We start from the raw sequence: 15,464 nt of genomic DNA, 5'->3' as shown, positions 1-15,464 counted from the left end.
CCCCCACGGACCCCGGTCCCGCCCCCGGGGCCCCGGCCACGCCCCCTCCCCCGGGAGCCTGGCTCCGGCCAGCTCCGCTCCTCCCGGCTCAGCCATTCCTGGCCGCGTCCCCTGGGACCCCGGCCCGCCCCCGCAGACCCCGCCTCCGGCCCGCGGCCACACCCCCGGGGCCTCGGCCCCTCCCCAGCCCACTGGCCGGGGGCCGCGGCGACCCCGCGCACTCCGGCCATCGCCTGGGAGGAAGATGCGCCCGCTGTGCCCACGCCCTGGCCGCCACCTCCTCCTCCTCCTCCTGGCCCTGCTGCCGCCCCGGCCATGCCCGGCCCGCGCGCCTGTGCCCCCCGGCCCCGCCGCCGCCCTGCTCCGGGCCCTCGGGCTGCGCGATGCGCCCCAGGGCGCCCCCACGCTCCGGTCCGTACCCCCGGTTATGTGGCGCCTGTTCCGCCGCCGCGACCCCCAGGAGACAAGGTCGGGCCTGCGGCGGACGCCCCCGGGGACCACCCTCCGACCGTGCCACGTGGAGGAGCTGGGGGTCGCCGGAAACATCGTGCGCCACATTCCGGACCGAGGTGAGTAGGCCGGGTCTTCGCTGGGGGCTTCGGTCCCAAAGGCTGAGAGCTCGAGGGGCGAGCCTCGAGCGTGGGAGGGGAGGCGGCAGCGGTGCCCGGAGTCGCCGCCCGCCACGTCCAGGCCCGTGAGCAGCCTGGGCCCCCGCACCCCACCCCCTCCCTGTCCTCCGCACACCGGGGACACCCGCCAGGAGGCTACCAAGATCAGGCCCCCCGAGCACCGGCAGGGCCCTTGCTGGCGGCTGAATCCCTGCCCCCACTCCACCGCACCCCACCCCCACTTCGCACCATTCGGTGCCTTCCTGCGGATGCCACGGCTCCTGCTCATGCCCGCCCTCCGCGCCCCCGCCTGAGCCCCCAAGGGAGGGCAGCCACCTCCCCGCACCCCGCAGGGCCCTTCCTTTCAACTCATGCCCTGCCCCAACCCTGTCACCGCCACCCCAGCGCTTCACACTGCTCGACGCCTTCCTACAGATCTGGCCGGCAGCCCCGGGCGCTCACCTTCCTCCCTGTCCCCAACCGAGACCCCATCGCGGGCAGGCTGGGCACTGGGCGGGGGCGCAGCGCCAGCAGAGTCTTCCTCCCTCTCCTCTCCAGGTGCGGCCGCCCGGCCCCCGGAGCCCGCCTCGGCCGCGGGGCAGTGCCCCGCCTGGACCGTCGTCTTCGACCTGTCGGCTGTGGACCCCGCCGAGCGCCCGAGCCGGGCTCGCCTGGAGCTGCGCTTCGCGGCGGCGGCGGCCCCGGCGAGCGGCTGGGAGCTGAGCGTGGCGCAGGCTGGCGAGGCCGCGGGCCCGGGCCCCGGGGCGGTGCTGCTCCGTCAGGCGGTGCCCGCCCTGGAGTCGCCGGTGCGCGCAGAGCTGCTGGGCGCCGCCTGGGCCCATAACGCCTCGGTGCCGCGCAGCCTCCGCCTGGCGCTGGCGCTGCGCCCCCGGGGCCCTGCGGCCTGCGCGCGCCTGGCCGAGGCCTCCCTGCTGCTGGTGACGCTGGACCCGCGGCTGTGCCACCCTCTGGCCCGGCCCCGGCGCGAGGCCGAACCTGCGGCGGGCGGGGGCCTCGGGGGCGCGTGTCGCGCGCGGCGGCTCTACGTGAGCTTCCGCGAGGTGGGCTGGCACCGCTGGGTCATCGCGCCGCGCGGCTTCCTGGCCAACTACTGCCAGGGCCAGTGCGCGCTGCCCGCGGCGCTGTCCGGGCCCGGCGGGCCCCCGGCCCTCAACCACGCTGTGCTGCGCGCGCTCATGCACGGGGCCAGCCCGGGCGCCGGCGGCCTGCCCTGCTGCGTGCCCGCGCGCCTGTCGCCCATCTCCATGCTCTTCTTCGACAACAGCGACAACGTGGTGCTGCGGCACTATGAGGACATGGTGGTGGACGAGTGCGGCTGCCGCTGACCGGGGTGGGGGGGACGTGGAACCAACAATAAACACCGCGTGGTCTGCTCCCCCGTTCCTTGGCTCTCGTCTCGTGGGGGTGGGGAGGAGGACTCGGCCCCAGCGCGCCCCGCCCCCATCCCGCGGTGACTCTGAGCCGCCGGGCCCTGCTCACTCCTGCAGCTCCCTCAGGCCCTCCCGACTTTGCCATCAGCCCCCTCCACACCCACCACCCCCTCCAGCCAGCGCCCCCCGCCCCCGGCCCCGCAGTGCATTCGGCTCCCAGGTGAAGGCAAGAACTGTTTATTAATGAGATTTTATTGGTGACAAAAGAGATTAAAACAAATAGACCAAAAATCAAAAGTTACGCTGCCTGGTACAGATGCTCGATTGGTAAAACTGAGTGACGCCGCTCAGGGTGGAGAACACAGCAAGGGGCACAGGCAGAGGCGAAGCGTCCCCACCCGGGCGGGGACAGGGTCACGGCCGGAAGCGCCCCACACATCCGTGCCTCTAGGCGGCTGCCAAAGGAAGGGGAAACCGAAGCCCCGCAGCAGTGGCGACGATCAGTCCTTGCCAGAAGGCAGGCGGCCTGTGCCCGAGCAGAAGCTGGAATCTGGGGGCTCCGGGAGGGCAGGCAGGGGTGCGGCCACCAGGCAGGACACCCCAGCACGAGTGCAAGGAGCTGGGGCGACTCTCATCGCTAAACACAGGCGTGTCTCCGCCGCTACCTGGCAAACGCCTCCAGCCCCGGCAGCGCAGAGCTGGCCGTCCCCGGCTCGCTCCTCCTCCCCAAGGGTGTGCCGCAGGTGGAGGCTGGAGGCTCCACGCTGGAGGTGGGACTCGGTGGGACAGGACGGCGCTGCGGCTGCTGCTTTCCGCCGAATCCTCGGAAGGGCCCCGGGAAGAAGCTACCGGCCTGGGCACGGCCACCCTCCTGCCCCCTGGCCTCAAGGCCAGTCCTGGCCACGGCCCGTCGCTGGGCGGCGGCACCCTGCTCCCGGGCGGCCGGGCTGCGGAGTCTGCGCGGGAAGCAGCGCTGCTCCTCGGAGTCCAGCGGAGATGGCGGCGTCCGGCTCGGCCGGCGGCTCCGCACAGACCCGGCGCCCCACGGCGACCGCCCGTGGGAAGCTAAGACCTAGAACAAAAATCCTCCTGAGACCACGTGCAGGTGTCGATCCTAGTCTCCAGCCACGCTGGCTCGTCTGAGCTTCGTTTCTGGAAGCTTCTCGCATCTCCCAGGTCCACCACTAAGATTTCAGAGACAAACTTAGGAAAATATTTTTCAGTACTCCTTTGAAAGAATCTTTAAAAAAAACAAACAGAAAAAACCCAAACACCGTATTTTCTTTAAATGAAAACCCTCTCAGAACTCAGGCGTCGCGAGCTCGCGGCTCCGGCGGCTGCAGACGCCGCTGTCCCGCCCGGGCTCCGCCCGGCACGGCCGCCTGCTGGGCACAGAAAGGCGAAGTTTTTCCTGCTAAAACGTAGTCCCCTTTCAATAAAAAGAGAAAAAGAAAAGAACAGAGGAAAGGGCTACTCTGAGATGAGGGCTTCCTCCCTCCGCCCTGGCCACAGCCCGGTGGGCGAGCGCGGGGCCTCCTCGCGGGCTGGCGGGACTCCGGGCTCCGGCGGGCCGGCCCTGCGCCGCCTTCTGCTCCTCGCGCCGGGCAGCAGGGCGCGCTCGGCTGCTCCTCCTCTCCTCGCTCGGCCTCTCCCTCTTGCTGCTCACACAGTGTGCTTCAGTTTAGCAGTGGAAAACAGGTATCCGTTTATTTTTATTTTTTATTACCCAGGATAAGATGCTGATGGACTAAGCCACGTAGCTCAGCTCTTCCGCGCCACCTGTGCAGGGAGAGGGGCGAAGGGCGGCCGTGAGGGCCGGCGGGGCTCCCGGGGTCCTGCCCACAGGGGCGGCGCCCCTGCGCCCCCGGCCTGGCACACAGGCAGGGCGAGGAGCCCAAGCCCACCCTTGAGCCACTGTGGCGAGGAAACCGAGGCCCGTGGGGGACACAGGCGGTGGAACCCGGCAGGCATCCCGAACCCCGTCCAGTGAGCGAGGCTGCCGTGGCGGGCGTGCCTCCCCAGGCAGAAACAGGGGCCACCACACCCCTCTCCCAGGGAGCCCTGGGGACTCCTCTCCCAGAGAGCAGGCGGGGCCGGGCAGGTGGTCCTGAAGCCACCCTGACCCAAACTGAGGGTCACGGACAAGCTGGCCCCTGGGGCTTAAACCCCCCCAGCACGGAAGTCCAGCTCCCCCCCCAAGCCACCATGCCCCCAGTGGCTCCCACCCCTTTCCTTGGGGGGCGGGACGGGGCCTGCGTGGCGGGCTTGCCTTCTAGTACTGGGACAGCCCCGTCACCCCGCCATGCTGGTACGCCCGCTCTCCCTGGTACGTGGAGTCTTGTGAGAGTGCCACATCGATCTGTGACTTAAACTCATCGCCGAGGTAGCTGTCCTGAAAGATAAGGTTGGGGACGTGAGCAAGCCACGGTCCAAGGGTGCTCACGTCCACTGGGCCCCTCGTGGCCCAGAGAAGAGTCCAGAAAACCCCGTCCTCAAGCTCGGCAGCAGGAGACCCGGCCCACTCACGCCGGCACAGGGCCGAGTAACCCAGACCAGCTGCCCAGGACCCCGAAGGGCAGCACCGTGGATGGAACGTTCCAGACTCTCAGCCCCCTCCAAGGGCGAGTGCCTGGGCTCCAGCGTGGGGCCGGCTCACCTGGGACAGCTCGGGCTGCGAGAGGCCGGGCTGGCTCATCTGGGAGGGCTGGCTCATGGAGATGTAGCCCTGCGTCAGGGCGCCCTGGGAGAAGGGCTGCGACGCCACGTCCTGGCTGGCCTGGCTGCTGGGGAGGGTGGTCTGGCTGGGCCCGGGCAGCCCGAAGCGGTTCTTCTGGCGCCCCCCACGCCCAGTCTTGCCTTTCGGGGTGCCCCGGCCTGAAAGACACAGTCCGGGCTGCCTGAGGGAGGCCCGAGCCCCGCAGACAGCACGGCCGAGGCTGGAGGCAGAGGGCAGCCCCGGGGGGCGGGGGCGGGGAGGTGGGACGGGGCCAGGCCGCGTGCCCAGTGGCGGCCCACGCTGCCAGCCCGCCCTCCCCGCGCAGCCCACCCCGCCCACCTGCAGCCGGGCCGTTGGCCTGTCCGAAGTAGCCCGGAGGCGGCATGGGCGGCATGACCAGGTTGAAGGGGATGGGGATGTTCATGGCGGCCACGTGGCTGGGGCCCGCGCTGATCATGCCGATCTGGTCGTGGGTCTGGAAGTACATGTTCGAGGGCCGGCCTGCAAGACACGGGGCGGGCGTCGCTGGGGCTGGGGATGGCGTGCCTTTCTCCCCAGGAGCCCGCTGAGAATCGGTGGCCTACAGGGATCTCAAAAACTGAAAACCATGCTACGTTCACCAAAAAATTCCTTTGAGTAGAAAACTTCATATTCACACTATGCAACCTCCATGCCAAACAGCCAGAAGACACTAAGACCTGTCCCAAGGAAACGCCACCTCGCAGCCTCTGGCAGGAGCAGACGGGGCCCCAGGCGCCACCCTCGGGCCCCTCGGGGGTTGGGAAGGGGGCGCCCCACCAGAGACCAGAGGGGTGGCCGGGCCAAGTGATGGGCCGTGGTGGGTCACCGTGAGGGCAGGGGCTCGCAGGCGGCTGGCAATGAGGGACACAGTGACTTGCTGGGTGTGTGCAGAGCACAAACCACGGTCTGAACCCTCGACAGGAGGGGCCGGCCACATCGCACGCTGGCCTGGCGCACACAGACTGCACGCCGCGGCTTCCCGCAGCAGCACACAGAGCTCCAGAGAGGCGGCGGGACCGAGGGGAGGTGGCACATGTCCCCAGGGCTGGCGTGGGGCCCGCGGGCGGGAGCGAGGGGCGGGCGCCCGGGCATCCTGTCTCGCCGGGAAAGCGCCTGGTCTTGGGAACCAGCAAGGACGCTGTCTGGGGCGGCTCACCGGCAGGCAGGCCCTGTGGGCAGAGCCGCGGCCACCCAGGAGCGGCCGACACCCCGGCAGGGGGACGCAGGCGGCACTCACCCTGGCTGCTGCGATCGTAGACCGAGCCCGGGATGATGGCCTCCCGCGCGTCGTACATGGCCGTCGTCATGAAGCGGGCCCCCTGCGCGGGCGGCAGGCAGGTGAGGAATTCGCCAGCGACTCGGGAAGAACCTCCCACACAGCCGGTGGCCTGGGAGGCGGCAGGTGTGGCTCTCGGGTGTGACGCTGGGCTGGGCTGGGCGCTCGGCCCCCCGCCCGCGGCCCCTCGGCCCCCCACCTTGGCCAGGCAGACGCAGCCCCCCCCAGCACGCTGGGCCTCCCGAGCGGCCTGACCGCTGTGTCCCTGTCCCCACCTGCCTGGCACAGCGGCCCGTGCGTCACCCCAGGAGGCCTGGGGGCCGGGCACGGGGACTCGCTCCCACCCCCTCCTCCTGGAGGGCCTCCGGGTGTCCGAGTGCCATAGACCACTGCTCCCGCCCGCCGAGGGCCGACCCCGTGCAGGGCAGCGCCCGAGCGGCGGGCCGGGCTCACCGGGTTGATGGTGTTGACCAGCTTGCGCGGCTTGCTGAACTGCATGAGGCTCTCGCGCAGGTTGTTGAGCGGGCCCTCGACCAGCACCTTCTGCTCCTTGTAGTAGTTGAGCAGGTGGTTCCACAGCGGCTGCTTCGACAGCGCCTTGGGGTTGCCCACGATGATGACGCCGTACCTGCGGCGGGACACGGCTGAGGACTCCACAGAGAACCGCCACACGAGCCCAGGCCCGGCACATCCAGCACTCGGCCACCCCTGCACACGCGTGTGCTCAGCCAGCAGGAGCCCTGGGAGTCGCCGGCCCTGGCGCCAAGGCTGGGCTGGCCCCGCAGACTCCAGCCCTGCGCACAGGGGCCCGAGGACGTCCTCCAAGTAGCCGAGGCCAGAAACCTGCCCGGGGAGGTGGGCTCGGGACGGGGCCTGCCCCTGACGGGAGGAGCCCCGGCACCCGGCACCGCGGCCCTGCAGGCTGCCCCGGAGCCACCGTGACACCTGCCCTCCAGCTCACCCGCCCGCAGCTGTGCGCCGGGCGCTCCCTGGCACCAACCTGGCCCAGAGAGGAGGGAGCCAGAGAGGAGGCGACAAATCAAAAGCTGTCACGGCCTTCGAAGGGAAGGGCCCAGGGCAGCAGCGACCGGCGCCCCCTGGGGACACGCTGAGCCCTGGACGGGCCCCCGGGCCCCAGCTGCTGCCGTCCGGCTTTACGTGGGGACCGACACAGCGGCCACCTTGCCCTCTGGATCCTTCCTGCCGCTATTATTTTAGAAAAGTTACATTCAAGAACCAAAAAGCGAGCAAGACCACAATCTCACACACTTGGGCTGAATCTCAGACCGGGAGGATTCGAGAGACAGTCCTGCCAGACCCAGGCGAACGGCCGAAAGCCGCCAGACCGCGGAAAGAGACTCTGCAGGACACGCTGTCCCTGAATCACCGCTGGGAGCCGGACGACCCCCTGCCCTGCCCCTGCCAGCCCTGCCTACCTGGCTCTGGTCAGGGCCACGTTGAGGCGCCGGGGATCGTTGAGGAAGCCGATGCCCTGGTGCTCGTTGGCGCGCACGCAGGACAGGATGATGAAGTCCTTCTCGCGGCCCTGGAAGGCGTCCACGCTGGCGATCTCCACCTCCTGGAAGGGGCCGCGCAGCACCGTCAGCCGGCAGGCTGCCTAACGGGGCCCCGGCCACGGCAACCACGCGAGACGCCCTGGACCCCAGCGGGAGCCCCGGCCTGGCGCCTGCCCACCGCGCCGCCGGGCCCTGCGCACTTTGCTTCCTCTCGTGTTTCCCAGCGACGGGACCACACGCGCCCGCCATGGGGCAGCAAGGCGGCACCGAGGACGGGCGGGAGCCAGCGCAGTGTGGCCACGAGACGCACACACACACGCCGGGCATCCTGCTGGCGTCAACACGGGAGTGATGGCGCCTTCAGCGCCGGGCTGGCGCTGACCGGCCCCTGCCGTCCCAGCTGGGACTCGTCTCAAAGCCCAGGCCGCCTTCCGCACCTGCGCCAGCCCCGCCGCGGCCCTCCCGAGAGCCGGCCGACTCCCGCCTCCCCCCCCACCCCAGGCGGCCGCGCACCTGGTAGAGCTTGGTGTGCAGGGAGCCGCTGAACTGCATGTACTGCACCAGGTAGGAGCGCTGGCCCTCGTACGGCGTGATGATGCCGATCTGGTCCGGCTTGGCGCCCGCCTTCAGCAGCTTCGTGGTGATCTTCTCCACGTTGGCGGCCTCGGTCCTGCGGACGCCAGGCTCTCAGGGACCAGCTCGCCCCGCCCCACACCCACGGCCACCGGCCTGCGGGGCCAGGAGTACGCCGCCTGGCTGCGGGCGTCACCATGACAGCGTGGCGCAGCGAGGGCCCTCCAGCGCCGCCCGCCCACACCCAGAGTGGCCAGGTGAGCTCGCGTCCTTTGGGGGTGACAAGGGCCAGGAGAGGCCCCGTGCAGGGTTATGAAGTGTCTGCACGGCGCAAGGACACTGGGAACTCGAGGCAGAAGGGAAGGCCGCGGTGCAGAGTCTGGACACAACAGGGACGACGAGCGGAAGGCTCAGGCCGGCGACCCCTCGATGAGCTGCCCCCGCAGGCGCGCCCTGCTCACCTGTTCAGGTAGGCGCCCTGCTCGCCTGTTCAGGTAGGCGCCCTGCTCGCCTGTTCAGGTAGGCGCCCTGCTCGCCTGTTCAGGTAGGCGCCCTGCTCGCCTGTTCAGGTAGGCGCCCTGCTCGCCTGTTCAGGTAGGCGCCCTGCTCACCTGTTCAGGTAGGAGGTGCCCGAGCTGGCGATCTCCTCCTGTCCCTGCGTCACGTAGAAGAACATGGGCTTATCCGGCTGCGGCCACTGGAAGTCAAACCCCTTCTTCACACGGTCCGCTGTGGCGGGAGGGGAGAGAGGCAACGCTTCAGAAGCCGCAGCGCAGCATGGACGCTGCCGCCGCAGGCAGAGGTGCTGGGGCGGGAAGCCCAGGCTGCGTGAGGCCACACAGGGCCCCGTGCCGGCTCGCGCTGCCTCCCCGACTAACAGATGGGTGTCGGCTGGCGCCTCCTTGCAGCCTGGACGCCCTCGCCCACCTCAGGCTCACGGGGACAGCTCCTGTTTCCTTCTAGAAGCGTGATCACCTCACAGGCCCCACAGACCCTATAGCCGACATGCGTGACACTGCTGAGCCACCCGTCCTGCTGCCCCACAGCTGCACGCGCCACCACCAAGGGTTGCACGGCTGGCCGTGCCTCCGGACGCCGCCTGGGCTGGGGCGGGACGGTGCCCCAAGCCTCCGCCTCCCTGGGGTCTCCGTGCCGTCCGGCTGGTCTGAGCCCTGTTCCTAGCCTTGTCCTTTCAGAACCAGCCTTGGGGATTTGGTCAGCGCGAGCAAAGTGAGGACAAAGCCCAGCGGGCGTGCTTGGTGACAGCTGCCCACAGGGTCACCGTGCACGTGACCGCAGGCCCTGGCGGCAGACGCAGGCTCCAGCGCCGCCCTGCGTGTGCGCCCTCAGGTGCGAAGGCGACTCCCAGGAGCCGGTCAGGCACGGCTTCCGCTTAGGGAAACTCAGGCCGGATGCGCATTTACGCCTCAGTAGTTGGCTATTCCTGAGCACAGGCACCAGCACAGCGGGGAACAGGGCGCCTGCCCTCCAAGCCGCGCAGGTGGGGCGGCAGGCACCGGAGGTGGCAGAGACACTCAGGGCCCAGCGTCTGGCAGACACCAGCATCCCAGATTTTAGAGATGTTAAATGCGTGTTAATTCATGATGAAGTAAATCAATTACATGTTTATATTTTTCATGGAAAAGCCCTATTTCCCAGAAAATAAATCGAGAAGAGTAGTCTTGTTCCCAGTTGTCCAAATCTCTTTGCTGTCTGGGTTCACGGGAGGCAGCTGGGTGCTCGGACGGACTCTGCACGGCTCTCCCCGGGAGGGGCTGACTCTGGGGGGGCGGGGAGTCGGGGCTCTCGGGCACGAGTGCCTGGGAAGGGCAGCGTCCGCACGACCCGTCTGCACGGCCGCAGGTCCCCTCCCTGAAAGCACGGCAGCCCATGGCGACTCCTCATCACTCTGCCCCACCTCCAGGACGGGCCTCTGGTGCCCACGTGACTTTGGCACGCTCCGCATTGGTCGCTCGGGAAGGGTGGCTCGGCAAGGCCCACTGGGCCAGGAGGACCATCTGAAGGTCAGCGGTTTCACGGGCGATGGCGGGAACATCCCACCTGTCGCCACCACGGATCCCATCAGAGGGGTCTCCAGACGCTGGGAAGACACCAAGCTCACAGGAGGTAACGTGATTAAAGCTTTCCTGCGTTCTCATTTTTTTTTTCACTTGAATCCTAGGATTTTATCCTTGGTGGCAAATACTCTTCACTTATTTTCCTGGAAGCAACAGGTTTCCATTGATCTTCAGGAAAACATCCGTCCGACACCCCAGAGTGCACACCCAGGCTGTGTCTGCAAGTACTTCTTGATTTTTTTTTTTTTTTTTTTTGCGACAGAGTCTCGCTTTGTTGCCCAGGCTAGAGTGAGTGCCATAGCGTCAGCCTTGCTCACAGCAACCTCCAACTCCTGGCCTCAAGCCATCCTCCTGCCTCAGCCTCCCAAGTAGCTGGGACTACAGGCATGCACCACCAGGCCCGGCTAATTTTTTCTATATATATTAGTTGGCCAATTAATTTCTTTCTATTTATAGTAAAGACGGGGTCTCGCTCTTGCTCGGGCTGGTTTCGAACTCCTGACCTCGAGCAATCTGCCTGCCTTGGCCTCCCAGAGTGCTAGGATTACAGGCGTGAGCTACCGCGCCCGGCCTAAGTACTTCTTGATTTTGAGACTGTCACCCGGGCTAGAGTGCCATGGTGTCAGCCTAGCTCACAGCAACCTCAAACTCCTGGGCTCAAGCAGTCCTACTCCCTCAGCCTCCCAGGTAGCTGGGACTACAGGTGCGTGCCACCATGTCCGGCTAATGTTTCTGCTTTTAGTAGAAATGGCATCTCGCTCTAGCTCAGGCTGGTCATGAACTTCTGACCTCAAGCGATCCTCCTGCCTTGGCCTCCCAGAGGGCTCCTAGTACTTCCTTACAGCACCTCACACAAAAGGACACGCACTCGGAGCTTAGTAAGACGCACTCATTTCACTCTGCCCGGGGCGTTTCTCAGAGACGGGTGGCGGTGACACCACAGGCCCTGGCAGGGCTGGCGGCTCCGTGCTGACTCGAGTGGAGGCGCCAGCTGGTCACCACCAGCGCACTGAGGAAGGCAGAGCGTGCCTCTGCGTGTTACGGTGGTCCTGGCCTCAGGGAAGCCATTCAGTGCCGTGCAGACCCCCAGGGCGGGGGCTCTGAGACGGCCGCGTCCCACGGCTGCAGACCCAAGGCCCGGCAGAAAGGAGGGACTCAGGCCAGCTCCTGTAAGTGCCCTCGCTGCTACTCGCCAGGCTGCGGAGCCTGGCCGGGTCCCAGGGGCGACTCTGAGTATCAGAGAGGACGGGGCTCCGGCACCCACAGCCGGAAGCAGACGCTCAGGCCCTGACCACACCGGGGAGACTGCGGGGCGCCATTCACGAGGGGTTGCCATGTAAGGCACACAGGGAGGAAGTGTCTGGTCTCTTCCCCCCAGGCTGCGCCCCCAATACCCCTCCCCTCCAGAAGCCCCACCCGCAGAGCGCCTACCTGCGGTGACGCCGTTCTGCAGCGAGCCCTCGTAGAAGATGTTGGAGGGGAAGGCGCTGAGCGCGGGGTGCATCCGGTACTGCACCTGCAGGCGGATGGGCCGGATGCCCAGCACCACCAGGCGCTCGAACAGCGACTGTGACAGCCCGGCCTTGGCGGCCTTCTTGCACATCACCACCGGGCCCAGCTGGCAGTGGTCGCCCACCAGGATCAGCTGCGGGGACAGGGCGGCCAGTGAGAGTCGAGCAGCTCTCGCGAGGACCGGCCTCGCCGCACCCATCAGGACCAGGGAGCTGGGCCCGCAGAGCACCCTGCCGCGCAGCGGGAGTGCCGCTCACGCCTCAGCACGGGCAGGACAAGGCCAGGCCGCGTCCCGGGCCCTGGCACATGGGCTCCGGGTGAGCGGGCAAAGGCCGGGGGCCCACCCTCACCCTCCAAAGCCCCCCCCCAGAGGGCCCGCTGTGCCGGAAGACGTTTTTGAAAACCGACTTGGAGCAGGAAGAATCTCACTGGTTCCCAGCAAGGGCTGGGCGGCGAGGCAGCCCACCTGCTTGGCGCCGAGCACCACGGGGACCATGCACTCGGGCTCGGTGGCCTGGGTGCTCTCGTCGATGAGGATGGAGCGGAACTGCATCTTGGCGAGCCGCGGGTCCCCGGCGCCCACGCACGTGCAGCAGATGACGTCCGCGTTCTGGGGGGGGTGCAGAGGCGTCAGGGCACCTGCGCGGCGCAGGACGAGGCGCGGGGGGCTCTCCTCGCTCTCCCCGGCGACCACAGAACACGGTGTCCCTCCCGGAGAGACGCACGGCCGGGCTGCGGTGACCACTGACTTCCGAGGCCCTGGACGGCCGTGCCTTGAGGAAGCGCCCGCCCTCTCCCACGGGAAGGACTCGGCGCCGAGCCGGTGACAGCCACCCTCGGGCGCGACTCCAGCCTGCTTGCTGTCAGGGCCAGCAGCAGGGACTCCCCGGAAGCCCGTGCACCCCGGGTCCCGGCAGCGAGCGAGCGCGCGGAGGCAGAGGAAGGGTGTCTGGGTCTCTTCTCGACGCACAGTGACAGACCCGCCACGGGAGCCCACGCAGGCCTGACAGACCCGCGCAGGCGCTTTGGCGCGGACAGACCGCGCCGTGCTCACCATGAGCAGCTCCCTCTCGGCGGTGCGCTTCAGGGCCCGGTACCGCTTCTCGTCCGCAGACGACAGCTCGCCGGTCTCGTCCTTCAGCTGCTGCAGCTTCTGCAGCTCGGGCATGCTGCAAGCACAGGCAGGTCAGCGGGCCGCGGGGCTGGGGTCGGCGGGGCGGGGGGGGGGGGGGGGGGGCGGGCGCCCACCTGTCCATGTTCCTGATCTGGTTGTGCAGGGCCAGGAACGACACCGGGGAGTCGATGGCCTCCCGGCTCTTGGCGCAGAGGCGCACCACCTTCAGCCCCGTCTGGTGGATCTTCTCCGTCAGCTGGTCCACCGCGATGTTGCTCGGGGCGCAGACGAGCACGGGCCTGGAACGCAGCGCAGACAGCTTGGCGCTCGCCCAAGGGGAGCTCGGCGAACGAGGCGTGAGCAAGACTGCCCCTTCTAGCGCGGCAACTACACGCTGCAGAGGGGGCTCGGACCGGCCCAGCCCAGAGCGCCCCGCCCCCACGGCGGCGTGAGCACGGAGCTCGGACGCCCCCCTCCTTTGCGCTCCCGAGCTAAGCGACAGCGCAGGACTCAGGACGCATCAGGCCAGCAGCGGGCTTGGCCGATGGAAAGCAGCCACGAGGCTCGAGCTGCCGTGAGTAGCGCAGGGGACTCCGCGGACAGCTCTCCGAGGCGGGACAGGTCCCAGCGCCCAGCACACAGGCCCCGCCTCCCACCTCGCCACGCCCGGGGCTCCTGCGGGGCCGCGCCCAGCCCTACCCGTTGCCTTGCCGCGCCAGGTGGTAGACGATGGTGGCCGAGGTCACTGTCTTCCCCGTGCCCGGAGGGCCCTGGATCAGGCTCAGCGGCCTCTGCAGCACAGTCTTCACGGCGTAAACCTGCAAACCCAGGCCGCTGTCAGGGCGGCCGCGGCCACGCCACAGCCGGGCGGGCGGGGCCGCCGTCCCGCGCCAGCGGGCACCTGAGAGTGGTTGAGGTCGGGGAGGCCCTGCGCCGTGAAGCGCTTCGGCAGCTGGCACTTGATGATCACGTCCTCCACCTCGTGGCCCAGCAGCTTGTGGTAGATGTAGCCGGACACGGAGGTCTCGTCCACCGCGAAGGTCTTCAGCGCGCTCTGCATCCTGCCGGGAGAGCGGGGTGAGCTGCGCTGCGCGGCGCGGCCCCTCGCTGGCGTCCTGAGCTCACGCAGCCTCACGGAGACGCTCCGCCCTGGTGGGGCGGGACGCACGAGGCGGCGGCGGCCGGAGACCCGGAGGATCGGGCGACTGCAGACCAGCCCGCGGCGGCCCCGGAGGGCAGACGTACCTGTCGAACGAGGTGGACTTCCACACGAAGTCCACCTGGAAATTGTGAGTCACCTCCACGGGCGCCCCCACACTGCTCCGCAGCTCGATGGCGATCTCGTCACCATAATCTGTGCGCTGAGTTAAGTTTGTGTCCTTGTCAAAAGCCAGGCTGGCTGCTGGGAGGAGCCCCTGGTTACCGAGGGGACCCGCCGCCTGCGCACCCAACGGCGACGACGCAGAGACCCGGACGGCCAGGGACCGGGACAGCGTCCTCGCGGACAGACCTGCTCCCGTCAGCCACGTCCCGGCCCTCGCCCGGCCCTTCTCGGGATGCGTGCAGAGGGCGGAGCGAGGTCGTCGCCCCTCTGAGCGGCTCCCAGCGTGAGCTGCTCCAACGTGGGCTCGGGCTCCCCGGCTGCAGCCAGAGCTGCGTTTACCAGCTTGATGCGGACACGCGGCTCTGGGCACGGTGAAGCCGGGGCTGAGACCACACAGGAGAGGAGGCAGCCTGCCCGCACGCCCTCGGCCCTCTGCGAGGCTGTGGCCCGTGGGCGACGCCCCTCCCTCCACCCTCGGCCCCAGGACTGATAAGGCCGTCAGAGACACGTGCGGGCGGTGGCACGGGGACGGCGCGCCCCAGCCGCTGCCCGGCTGCGAGGCACCAGCGCCGCCAGGGGGAGGGACCTGCCAGTGCCCACTGGGGCGCCTCCCACGCCAGGTGTCTCTCCACACCTGGGCCGCCCAGATGCCACCCGGCCCCCTCTGGCCAGCACGGTGGAGCACGCTGCGGTCACAGCACGTCACCACGCCTGGCCTGGGAGCAAACACGCACTCAGAGCATCTGCACACGTGACCGCAGCCTTCCAGAGCCTCGCGTGGCCTCAGTGCCCGGGCAAGGCTCTTCTTCAGAGCCACGCCGGCCTCTCCGGGCGCAGCGGCTACTCCCAGCGAGAGCATGGGCACGCACGCCGCACGGGAGAGGAGCGGCCGGCGGCCGTGGGCGCAGGTGGCCTCACCGGGGTTGACGCGCCCAGCGGTGGAGGAGCAGTAGCCGTGCAACCAGCCCACCACCTTCGCCGCCAGGAAGGGCCTGCGGTCTCCCAGAGGCAGCCAAGGGCTGCGCCAACCAGCACCCGCCGCAAAGCTCCGAACTCTGGCACAGCCACGCTGTGGAATCCATGGCGGCGCTGCCGCCGCCCGCCGGACCCAGGGGAGCCTGGCGGACCCCCAGACCCCCGCCAGCCCGACCCAGCCCGCGCCACACGAAGGATACTATCAGGGACTTTGATGACGTGGCCGATCCCCTTCCACAGGGGCGCCAGGTCGCCCTTGTAGCGCAGGCAGATCTCGTCCCCCTGCATGAGCCGCATGTCTTCCGCGAGAGGCAAGAGAGCAGGGTCAGCGCGCGCCGTGGCTCCCGCCACGGGACTCA

General features: G+C 68.8%; 2 protein-coding genes across 5 annotated transcripts in view; one reads left to right on the top strand and one right to left on the bottom strand.

Moving 5' to 3' along the window:
- Nucleotides 1–42: 42 nt before the first annotated feature.
- Nucleotides 43–2,133, top strand: GDF1 (growth differentiation factor 1). Its single transcript, XM_076001240.1, has 2 exons — nucleotides 43–569; nucleotides 1,167–2,133. The coding sequence occupies exons 1-2, from the start codon at nucleotides 245–247 to the stop codon at nucleotides 1,952–1,954; spliced, it is 1,113 nt and encodes a 370-aa protein (XP_075857355.1). The 5' UTR covers nucleotides 43–244; the 3' UTR covers nucleotides 1,955–2,133.
- A 100-nt stretch (nucleotides 2,134–2,233) lies between these two features.
- UPF1 (UPF1 RNA helicase and ATPase) overlaps nucleotides 2,234–15,464 on the bottom strand; it is a 32,334-nt gene continuing 19,103 nt past the window's right edge. For 2 of the 4 annotated variants that reach the window (XM_076001557.1, XM_076001558.1), the window contains exons 8-24: nucleotides 15,306–15,404; nucleotides 14,052–14,160; nucleotides 13,708–13,867; nucleotides 13,506–13,624; nucleotides 12,941–13,105; nucleotides 12,747–12,861; nucleotides 12,159–12,302; nucleotides 11,612–11,825; nucleotides 8,714–8,831; nucleotides 8,043–8,199; nucleotides 7,449–7,591; nucleotides 6,466–6,640; nucleotides 5,974–6,055; nucleotides 5,055–5,216; nucleotides 4,656–4,873; nucleotides 4,269–4,391; nucleotides 2,234–3,778 (exon numbers count right to left, since the gene is read on the bottom strand). In XM_076001557.1, the coding sequence (XP_075857672.1) occupies nucleotides 4,272–4,391; nucleotides 4,656–4,873; nucleotides 5,055–5,216; nucleotides 5,974–6,055; nucleotides 6,466–6,640; nucleotides 7,449–7,591; nucleotides 8,043–8,199; nucleotides 8,714–8,831; nucleotides 11,612–11,825; nucleotides 12,159–12,302; nucleotides 12,747–12,861; nucleotides 12,941–13,105; nucleotides 13,506–13,624; nucleotides 13,708–13,867; nucleotides 14,052–14,160; nucleotides 15,306–15,404 (2,300 nt within the window). In that variant the 3' untranslated portion in view covers nucleotides 2,234–3,778; nucleotides 4,269–4,271. Of the gene's footprint in view, nucleotides 3,779–4,268; nucleotides 4,392–4,655; nucleotides 4,874–5,054; nucleotides 5,217–5,973; nucleotides 6,125–6,465; nucleotides 6,641–7,448; nucleotides 7,592–8,042; nucleotides 8,200–8,713; nucleotides 8,832–11,611; nucleotides 11,826–12,158; nucleotides 12,303–12,746; nucleotides 12,862–12,940; nucleotides 13,106–13,505; nucleotides 13,625–13,707; nucleotides 13,868–14,051; nucleotides 14,161–15,305; nucleotides 15,405–15,464 lie in introns of all 4 variants that reach the window. The other 2 variants (XM_076001555.1, XM_076001556.1) reach the window with 1 other exon arrangement.

This window comes from Microcebus murinus, chromosome 4 (genome assembly GCF_040939455.1).
Source record: "Microcebus murinus isolate Inina chromosome 4, M.murinus_Inina_mat1.0, whole genome shotgun sequence".
Lineage (NCBI taxonomy): Eukaryota > Metazoa > Chordata > Mammalia > Primates > Cheirogaleidae > Microcebus > Microcebus murinus.
This window is presented reverse-complemented; position numbering and strand designations above follow the sequence as displayed.

What these genes read in the sequence shown, in the direction of transcription:
- GDF1 (XM_076001240.1), top strand. Translation starts at nt 245, where the DNA reads ATGCGCCCGCTGTGCCCACGCCCTGGCCGCCACCTCCTCCTCCTCCTC. An exon ending in GCGCCACATTCCGGACCGAG is followed by an intron (nt 570 to 1,166) that starts GTGAGTAGGCCG and finishes TCTCCTCTCCAG; the next exon opens with GTGCGGCCGCCCGGCCCCCG.